Source organism: Xiphophorus hellerii, chromosome 2 (genome assembly GCF_003331165.1).
Source record: "Xiphophorus hellerii strain 12219 chromosome 2, Xiphophorus_hellerii-4.1, whole genome shotgun sequence".
NCBI classification, from domain to species: Eukaryota; Metazoa; Chordata; class Actinopteri; order Cyprinodontiformes; family Poeciliidae; genus Xiphophorus; species Xiphophorus hellerii.
Genome location: NC_045673.1, coordinates 31,363,854 through 31,374,126, shown reverse-complemented (window position 1 = coordinate 31,374,126; position 10,273 = coordinate 31,363,854). Strand labels below are relative to the sequence as shown.

At 37.5% G+C, this 10,273-nt stretch overlaps 2 protein-coding genes across 7 annotated transcripts in view; one reads left to right on the top strand and one right to left on the bottom strand.

Annotated features, from left to right (window-relative positions):
• Positions 1–608: 608 nt before the first annotated feature.
• The window catches only part of pot1 (protection of telomeres 1 homolog), a 96,441-nt gene continuing 86,776 nt past the window's right edge, over positions 609–10,273 (top strand). The window contains exons 1-3 of one of the 6 annotated variants that reach the window (XM_032547166.1): positions 609–802; positions 871–930; positions 6,089–6,149. The gene's annotated coding sequence lies outside the window, so the exon portion shown is untranslated. Of the gene's footprint in view, positions 931–6,088; positions 6,150–10,273 lie in introns of all 6 variants that reach the window. The other 5 variants (XM_032547200.1, XM_032547174.1, XM_032547182.1 and 2 more) reach the window with 5 other exon arrangements.
• Positions 2,568–5,175, bottom strand: LOC116709128 (uncharacterized). The gene is made up of 6 exons (XM_032547484.1): positions 4,912–5,175; positions 4,690–4,784; positions 4,241–4,367; positions 3,725–3,842; positions 2,989–3,065; positions 2,568–2,812 (listed from the first exon to the last, which is right to left on the bottom strand). Exons 1-6 carry the CDS (start codon positions 4,990–4,992, stop codon positions 2,702–2,704), a joined length of 609 nt encoding a protein of 202 aa, XP_032403375.1. The 5' UTR covers positions 4,993–5,175; the 3' UTR covers positions 2,568–2,701.

The window sequence follows — 10,273 nt, the reverse complement described above, 5'->3', positions numbered from 1 at the left end:
TGAACTAAATGTGTGTCAGAAGGCCTGCTTGTGCCCCTCAACAATAATATTTAGCTAAATATAATTTAGCTAAACTAGTCTGGTTGCCCTCTGTCTCATGACCCTGAGGATTCTCAGTTCCTCTGCCTGAAAAAAACAACCTCCAAAAGGACATTCAAGGGAATCAAGGATAAAAGGGGCGTATTACACCTCACTGAAACATTTGAAATCTGTTTCTGCAAAAAAGTAACTGCCAGTATCTCTTCTTTTGTTTTAAATCTTGCTCTATTTTTATCATTTGCCTTACTGTTACGTATTTGTCTTTATAGTCTTAGCCCTATGTTTTGTATCTTTATTTCCTACCTATGTTGCAATGTTCCTTGTATCTCAATGAGTCTTTGTATACTGTTTGTTTAATAATAATAACAATAATAAAGGACAAAAGGGGCAGGGACTCAAGCAGGGACAGATCTAGAAAAATATTTATAGGGTGGCAAGAGGGGAGCAAGGATTTTTCAGGGGTGGCAGCATTTAGCTTACACAGACCTATCACTGAAATTACACCTCACTGAAACATTTGAAATCTGTTTATGTGTGGCAGTATGCCCTGTGGGCTTTGAACGCACCACACAAGTGCCTGAATTTAATTGGTTGTGGCGCTGTCTGTATATAAAGGGCCCTCCCTCACCTGGTAGACATCATGTTTTCCTTCCGGTTCAGACCTCGCTGTTTGCTAGCGCTGCACGCCAGCCGCATAGCCTACTAATGCGCGCTTGAATGATGCGCTTAACGACACTCTAATCACTGGTCGAGCCTTCTTGTGGTAAGAAGCTTCTCACACCCTTAATATCTATTAGCCTAGCATTAGCTCAGCTTTACCTGTATACCCAGGCGGTCCGTACAAGCTGCCCGATTCTCCTCCCTGCCAGAGGCACTACATAGAGCTCAGTGGTAAGTGAAAAGCTCATTTTTTCGTATGCTTCCAGATTCTATTTTGACATGTATGTTTGATAGACGCTGCTGTTTGTCCTTGGCCGGCTGCTTGCCGGTTGTCCTGTTGTTCCTGGCTGACGGTCCGCCTGATACTTTGGTTATCCATCGTCGGCTGCCTACCAGTCGCCCTGGTTTTGGCCGGTTGCTCACCGCAGTGAAGTTAGTTTCAAGTTGGATATTCGATATTCGAGCTCCGCGGAGTAAGCGGCGTTTAGCTCAAGGTTGATCCGATTTATGAACGCTACTGTCGGCCAGCGGTTCTCCACCGCTCCCGGCCGCAGCGCCCGAAGGTTCACTTAGGGACTATCAACAAATTACCGAACCAAACATTCCTGTCAAAGAAATGTTAATAAATGCCTTGAATTGTAAGCAACTAACTAATTGTCAGTGCTAATTCATGCTTTTACATGAGCCAAAATAGCATCTATAAAATTTTAAAGTCATATACAATATTTTCAATAATTTTAATATTAAATAATATAATGTTTTCTTCAATAGCTTCCAGGTCATTTGACCTATTGACTCAAAATCACTTTGAAATAATTATACTAGTCTCTTTAGATGAGGCACAGTCATTTGTTTTCCATTTTAAATCATTTTCCATTTTTTAGGAATTTTTTTCTTCAAAATTGAGTGTTTTTCTTCAATAGCTTCCAGGTCATGTGACCTATTGACTCAAAATCACTTTGAAATAATTATACTAGTCTCTTTAGATGAGGCACAGTCATTTGTTTTCCATTTTAAATCATTTTCAATTTTTAAAGAATTTATTTCATCAAAATTGAGAGTTTTTCTTCAATAGCTTCCAGGTCATGTGACCTATTGACTCAAAATCACTTTGAAATAATTCTAATAGTCTCTTTAGATGAGGCACAGTCATTTGTTTTCCATTTTAAATCATTTTCAATTTTTAATTAATTTATTTCATCAAAATTAAGTGTTTTTCTTCAATAGCTTCCAGGTCATGTGACCTATTGACTCAAAATCACTTTGAAATAATTCTAATAGTCTCTTTAGATGAGGCACAGTCATTTGTTTTCCATTTTTAGCCATTTTCCATTTTTTAGGAATTTTTTTCTTCAAAATTGAGGGTTTTTCTTCAATAGCTTCCAGGTCATGTGACCTATTGACTCAAAATCACTTTGGAATAATTCTAATAGTCTCTTTAGATGAGGCACAGTCATTTGTTTTCCATTTTAAATCATTTTCAATTTTTAATTAATTTTTTTCATCAAAATTGAGTGTTTTTCTTCAATAGCTACCAGGTCATGTGACCTATTGACTCAAAATCACTTTGAAATAATTTTAATAGTCTCTTTAGATGAGGCACAGTCATTTGTTTTCCATTTTAAATCATTTTCAATTTTTAAAGAATTTATTTCATCAAAATTGAGAGTTTTTCTTCAATAGCTTCCAGGTCATGTGACCTATTGACTCAAAATCACTTTGGAATAATTATACTAGTCCCTATAGATGAGGCACAGACATTTATTTATGTTTTATGTTTTTATTTTATAATTTTTAGGAATCTTTTCCTTAAAGTTTAAGATTGTTGCTCAATAGCTTTCAGATAACGTCATAAAATTACTTATCAATTTGAAATGATTCCAGTACACTTTATACATCACACATAGCATCAATGCCACACAAACATATTACATTTTCATTTTCCACAGATATTTTCAAAACGTATTTCGAACAATAATGAACACAGTTTCTAGTTTTCAGATTAACTACACAATACACATTTCCAACTGCCTGTTTTTTTCTTTTGAAATTCTGTGCTCTTCATATTTATGCACAGGGCATGGTACCATCGGTCACAGTTGTCACACTGGATCTGTTCACAAATACAAGAAAATATACATGTTTAGCAGTATTGAACTTACTCATCTCCTGTCACACAGTTTGGTGTTTAATTGCTTGTCATTTATTATATAAAACATTTCATGGCTCCCAAGAGTCATTTCCTGTGTCTAATTCTGAATTTTACATTGACAACTCTTGATTTCTCACCCAGTCTGTCATTCCAGGGCCAGACCCCGGGGCTTTGTATGCAGCGCACATCGCACACCAACAGTGGTCATCAAATACTGTAATCAAGAAGAATATACAGCATATTCAAACAAGATAGATCGATATATATATATATAACAAAATAGCTAATTATTTCAGAAAATTAATTTAAAATTATTAATACTTGGAGATTATATAAAATACATTTGTAAACTAAAGTAAATTTTCTAAATTATCAATGTTGCATATCGTTTAGATATCTTTGTCTGTTTGGATTGGCACTGTTGGTGGTTTATATTTTGTGAAATGGAATTTGCATTTTGTAATTTTTTTTTTTTTTTATTGACCTCACGGGCTGCAGGAGCTAATGAGGGCAGACTCTATATAAGTTGAAAGAGTCATTGAAACAGTGAATTAATTGAACTGTCAAGATGTGCTTGTCACAAAGAAATCAAAACTTAGTGTTCCCCAGCGAAAGCAGCGAGGTCTGTTTAGTTTTGTTATCTTTATTGGTTAAGTTCATGTTTTGTATTACAATGTTTGTATATGTTTTAGTTTTCACATTTATTGAGGTTATTGTGGTGACTTTGATGATGGTGGTTGATCTTAATCAAATAAAATAAAAAACCTTAAATTCACCAGTCAAGACTGGTTCAGTAATGTAAGAGCTGGGGAGATTCTGCAATATATATGTGTGTATGTTTATGTATTGTAAGTCGAAATGCACATGGTATACCTGATGCATCAAGGATTTGAAGAGCGAGAGTTCTTCTTTCACTTTTCATTGCCTTTTTTGTTGTGTCAAAATCTACATCTGGCATCAGAGGGAAGGCTTCCATCAGTGCTTTTGCCATCTAAAGAAAAAAAAAGTTTTTAAAGACTTTTTTTATGGCATTATAATGCATCAGACTTAAAACATTCATGTGGACATATATAGTGTACCCACATATACTAAAACAGGTATGTTTGTTAGTACAGATACCTGTAGTGAAACATCTAAATGTTTCAACATTTAGAAGATGATGAAAGAACTGTAATTACAAATACTGTGTGGCATGTTGCACTGACCCCAGTTATGGGCTACTGTTGGGGGAGTCTGTATTCCTCCAAGTGAATACACACTCTTTCCACAATTCCGAAAGCCCATTTTAACTAACCAGAGAGACTGTATTTGATGATAGACAACTTTTCTCTATAATAATTACACAGTATCCACACTTGTATAACAAAAAACATGAACTCATTAATTTACTTTGACTACAATAACTCCACAGCTGCTTCCGTCTTGTTGAATAGGGTGGCGCATTGTCCCCCCTTTCCATTGGATCCCAACCCAGTCTGTTTTTCCATGGCATGTCCTTCTCATTTTGAAGTATTCTCTGGATAACAAACAAAATGATTTGTGTAAGAGCAATTGTATTCTGTAATTCCACTCATAAGACAACTCACGCTTTCCTCTTATCAGTTTCTGTTAACAATGTTAAGTTTATTGAAATTAATATTTACATAAACATTTAAATTAATAGAAATATTTTTTACATAATATATTTTGAAAAAATTTTATGGATAATATATTTCAATAATATATTCAGAAATCTGAATGTCACATACATTCAGATTTTTAACTCAATCTCTATGTGGTCACTTTGCAAATTTATTAATTTTTAATACATTTTAAAAATTTATTAGAGCTTTATTTACTGTATTCTTTTAGCTGCCTTTTGGGAGTCCACAAGCTCAGATGATACTTGTGCAGGATCTATTAGGAATACAGTTCTGGCTTCTGCATTGATGTACTAAAACAGATCAACAAAGTAAAGGGGCATAACAAAGAAAAATTTCATTAAAACTAATGTGAATATGTCATGCTCTATCCAAACCATAAAATGAAAAAATATTGATTATAGACAAAAAATCACAAACCAGCAACTTCCAGTGATTGTTGTTCACAAGGACAAATGACAGAACTGCTTCATAGTTGTCAAAGTTTACCTGAAATGGCATTAAAAATGTTCAAAAATTAAATGTTAACATAAAGACAAACTTTAAGCACATGTCTCGCAATTAATCTTTTCCCACATGTCAGTATTTACTTTTACTGACAATTTTGCTTTTCAATGAGAAGGTGTTTTAAAATTTATAATTAATTTAGATCGCAAACAAATGTCTGTGCCTCATCTAAAGAGACTATTAGAATTATTTCAAAGTGATTTTGACTCAATAGGTCACATGACCTGGAAGCTATTGAATAAAAACCCTCAATTTTGAAGAAAAAAATTCCTAAAAAATGGAAAATGGCTAAAAATGGAAAACAAATGACTGTGCCTCATCTATACAGACTGGTAGAACAATTTCAAAGTGATTTTGACTCAATAGGTCACATGACCTGGAAGCTATTGAAGAAAAACACTCAATTTTGATGAAAAAAATTAATTAAAAATTGAAAATGATTTAAAATGGAAAACAAATGACTGTGCCTCATCTAAAGAGACTAGTATAATTATTCCAAAGTGATTTTGAGTCAATAGGTCACATGACCTGGAAGCTATTGAAGAAAACATTATATTTCTTTGACAGGAATGTTAGGTTCAGTAATTTGTTGATAGTCCCTAAGTGAACCTTCGGGCGCTGCGGCCGGGAGCGGTGGAGAACCGCTGGCCGAGAGTAGCGTTCCGAAATCGGATCAACTTTCAGCTAAACGTCGGTTACTCCGCGGAGCTCGGGCCGGGAGCGGTGGAGAACCGCTGGCCGACAGTAGCGTTCATAAATCGGATCAACCTTGAGCTAAACGCCGCTTACTCCGCGGAGCTCGAATATCGAATATCCAACTTGAAACTAACTTCACTGCGGTTTCATGCTCGCCGTCCTGGTCGGCGTAAGCTGGCTCCTGTCCCTCGTCCAGCGTGGCTGATTCGGGCTGGTTTGTGACCAGCTGGTTCTGATCCTTCTGGTGCTGCTCTGGGCGGCGTCTGCTGCGGCGTGGCGGTTCGACCCAGGACAGGGTCTTAGTTTGGACTATTGCTATAGGCTTGATTTGTCATGAACTGAACTGTATAATTATGAAATGTATGTAATATGAATGTCTCCTTTATTTTGACAGGAACGGCCGGCTCGTGGTGTTGGTGGTGGACTTTCTGGGTGGTGGTACTCTTTCTGGTTTGGTGCATGATTTTCTTTTGTTCTTTTTGTTTGTTTTTTGCTGTGTTTCTTTTGTAGGTAACCTCCCTGATTTGCACTGCCATCTTCGAGTTGAGCCATAACTGTGGTTTTAAATTGGTATATTTCTGATTAACAATTGTGTAATAAATAAAATTAATGAATTGGGTGAGATTGTCTTAAGCCTCTCTGTAGCGGGCCTGTGTGCCTTATGGGTAACTTTTTAAGTAGAATTATTGCAACCTTACATTTATTAAATTAATGGTCGTAAATTCAAGTTGCCCATTTGAATCACACTGGTACTGTCACATATGCAAAAAAAGTTACTGCCAGTATTGAATAAGAATTCACTGAATTCATATGTATTACAGGATTGGACAGCGCATATTAATTGCTATGTGATGCATTGTGTCCATCATGTGCGCCATCATTTATTATCAGATATATCTATTAAATACGATTTAAAATAAAGCTGAGTAAACTAATGTTTGCTACATAAATTCTCCTTCATACAAATCTATAAACGGTTTCTGTTAGTTCTGTCAAGATGCAAGAAAGAGCAAATTTCTTTACTATTGCTCAATCGTTTTATTTTAACTATGCTGTAGGAGCCGTAGTTTGATGACTGTTATAAATATCGCCAGAACAGAGGTAATTAGTTCAGTTTCTGTCGCTTGTTTAACTTTTAAGAATTGCAGCAGTGCGCCACAATAGAGGCGCAATTAAGCTGATAAACAGGTGAACAACAAAACTAGACAAAACCACTTCTATTCAGCTGGTTCTCGTTCTCTGTGTCGGCATTACAGTTGCCATGGCAACCGACAGCTCAATGAGCAGATAAAGCGGAGATTACGTTCAATCCTATCAGGGGAATCAATTGCTGGGTGACGCGCATGACGTGCGAAATTCAGATGGAGGGCCGGAAGGGGATTTCTCTGGTTCAAAACAAAGTAAAATAAGATAAGAGATAAGATAGATCTTTATTGTCATTGTCACAAGGACAACGAAATTTAAAAGGTGCCATCAGACAGTGCATATGCTTAAAAACAAAAAATAACTCTCACAACTCACACACAATGTAAGAATTAACAAATAACTGGTAAAAAAAAAACTAATAAATAAGAACAGTCACATTCTCACATACATCATTTATGATGATTAATGGTTGTTTTTGATTGCATTTAGTTTTGTTATTGCTATCGGGTAAAAACCGTCTCTGAGACGGTTGGTTCTTGTTCTGATTGCTCTGTATCTTCTGCCTGAAGGCAGCAGTGTGAACAGAGAATGTCCGGGGTGAGAAGTGTCCTTTGTGATGTGTTGTGCTTTTCTTAGACAGCGGTCGCTGTGCAGGTCCTCCAGTGAGGGGAGAGGGCAGCCAGTGATTCTTTTGGGCTGTATTCACAACCCTTTGGAGAGCTTTCCTTTGAGCTGTAGTGCTGCTGTTATACCATACGCAGATACAGTAAGTCAGTATGTTCTCTGTGGAGCACTTGTAGAAGGACACCAGCAGCTTCTCCTTGATGTTGTTCCTCCTGAGAACCCTCAGGAAGTACAGTCTTTGCTGGGCCTTTTTTATCAGCTCGAAGGTGTTCGTGTTCCATGTGAGGCCCTGCTCAATGTGGACCCCCAGGAAACAGAAATCAGCTACCCTCTCCACACATTTTCCCCCAATGGTTAGTGGTGTAATGTCCGTTTTATTCCTCCTGTAATCTATTATGAGTTCTTTTGTCTTTGAGTTGTTGAGGAGCAGATTGTTCTCCCTGCACCACTGCAACAGCCGCCTCACCTCACCCCTGTAGGCGGACTCGTCGCCTCCTGAGATGAGCCCCACCACTGTGGTGTCATCAGCAAACTTGATGATGGTGTTGCTGTGGTGGGCAGAGGTGCAGTCGTATGTGTACAGACAATAGAGCAGGGGGCTCAGCACACAGCCCTGTGGAGAGCCAGTACTAAGGCTGAGGGCAGTGGATGTATGTTTTCCCACCCTAACTCTCTGCTGTCGGTTGGTCAGTAAGCTCAGAATCCACATGCAGGTGGAGTGAGGGAGACCCAGGTCGAGTTGACCACGAAATTGACCACGACGAGTACGCTAATGGCCTAAATAGGCTGAAACAGATGAGGCATCTCGAAAAAATATGCGTATATTTAGGATATGATCCGTATTATCTCGGTAAAAAAAAAAAGACTTATTTTATAATCTTGAGGATTTACCTGCATCAAGGCGATCTACATAACTAACTATCTGGAGCTGCAGACCTCATATTATACAACGAGCCAGGATAAAGTTTTCAAAAACCTGGAGAATACAATTATTTAGTTTCATTTTGGGTCAACCATTTAAGATCAAAAGAAGCATTAAATGACTGTCAACTTGTTTCTGACGGGTGAGTAGTGAATTGTGTTATTTTAAGTAATTAGTCTATGATAACGACGCTAACAACAAACTAACCCATGTTATTTCTATGAGCTTAGACAGGCACGTGCAGGGGAAGTGCGGGCGAGGGGGGCTTGAGCCCCTGCCCTTTTTATCCTTTTTATCCTAGTGCCCTTTTTGAGTTTTTTTTTTTTTTCAAAAAAAAAATTTTTATTTTTATTTTTAATCTGTATATCAGAAGGCCTGTTTCTGCCCCTTAGCAATAATATTTAGCTAAATATAATAATTTAGTAAAAATAAACTAGTCTGCCTGCCCTCAGTCTAATAATGACTCTCAGAGCCTCCATGTTGTTCAGACACCGGGTCTGTTGAGAATTTGTTTTGGGTTTAAGCAGGATTTGCTTAGGACTTATTATTTGGGATATTATAATTTAATATAAGTAACAATTTTAGTTGCAGTTGTTTCATAAATCTAGTTAGCATTTGATAGTATCTGGTTCAAAACTAACTATTGTGGACCTTTAACAGAATGGACTCTATATCCCATGATGCTTTAGAACTAGTAGAAGAAGAACTTGAGGTTAGAGGAAGAAGTGAACTTAGGACCCTTGGTTTCCGAGAAAAGAGCTATGTTAGCTGAATGCCTACACTCTGTCGTATATCATTATGTATGATTCGTTCATCTTTTTTTTATTCACTAAAGTTAATCTGAATAATCCATCTGACTCCTTTTCGTCTTTGAATTAGTCGAATATACAACAGGGTCCATGGTGAGGAGGAGGTGGCTCTGTGTCCTCTATCAAATTATGGGCAAGAATATTTTTTCATACACTGGTTTGTGAATAAAAACGTAGGTCTGATGTTGACGTTAGAAAAACTGTTTCTATTTATATTTTTATAATAGTCCTTGCAAAACCTGCCTCGCCCCTAAACACAAATGCTGCAGAGAAAACTTCTGACTGTGCTTCTCCTTAACGTTTCTACCAGGCGGTTTAAAGCTGCTGCTGACAGGATCTGGGCTGGAGGTTCACGGCTGTAAATAGAACTTATTGCAGAACCTCAAGTGTTAAAGGAAGATTCGGCCCAGAGCATTTAGAGTTCACAAAATAAACATCAGAGAAAATATTGTAGCAATAATTAGAACCGCAGCAAAAAGCCAAACATGCCACAATGAAATGAATCAAAATGTCCCCAAAGCATTGGGGGACAGATAGGGGCCACCGGGGGATTCCAGATAGATTCCAGAGATGCGCATCGCAGCAGCTGTTCATGCAGGGCCGGCCCAAGGTAAATATGGGGCCTTAGACAGAACCAGCCTCCCTCCGGAACCCGTCTTACTAAGAACCTCAGCATCGCTGTGAGAGGGAGACCAGGTTTATTGGCAGAGTTTAAAATCAATTATTGGTTATTTGCTGTGATGCATTTGTGACCAAACACAAAGATTACACCATATTGTAGCCATGGTAACACAACAATCAAACTATCAAGATGATTCTTTAAACTTTTACAAAGTAAACTTCCTAATTAAATCCTAAATGTACTATTTATTTTTCTCAGCTGATGCATTAAATAATCTAAACCAGATTACCAGATTAAACCATTTCTAGGGGCCCCTGAGTGTGTGGAGGCCCCTGAATGTCTGGAGGCCCCTGAGTGTGTGGAGGCCCCTGAATGTCTGGAGGCCCCTGAATTGCCCCTACCAGCAGTTACTGAGTTTTCTTTGCCTTAATATCCCAGTCTTATAATTCTAGGTCT

Bases quoted from the DNA above. Each gene is read 5' to 3' on its own strand.
- LOC116709128 (XM_032547484.1), bottom strand. From the start codon at position 4,992: ATGCCATTTCAGGTAAACTTTGACAACTATGAAGCAGTTCTGTCATTT. The intron at 4,785-4,911 runs GTTTGTGATTTT...GATCTGTTTTAG, and splicing joins ACAATCACTGGAAGTTGCTG to TACATCAATGCAGAAGCCAG. The intron at 2,813-2,988 runs GTGAGAAATCAA...ATTTGTGAACAG, and splicing joins GCCCTGGAATGACAGACTGG to ATCCAGTGTGACAACTGTGA.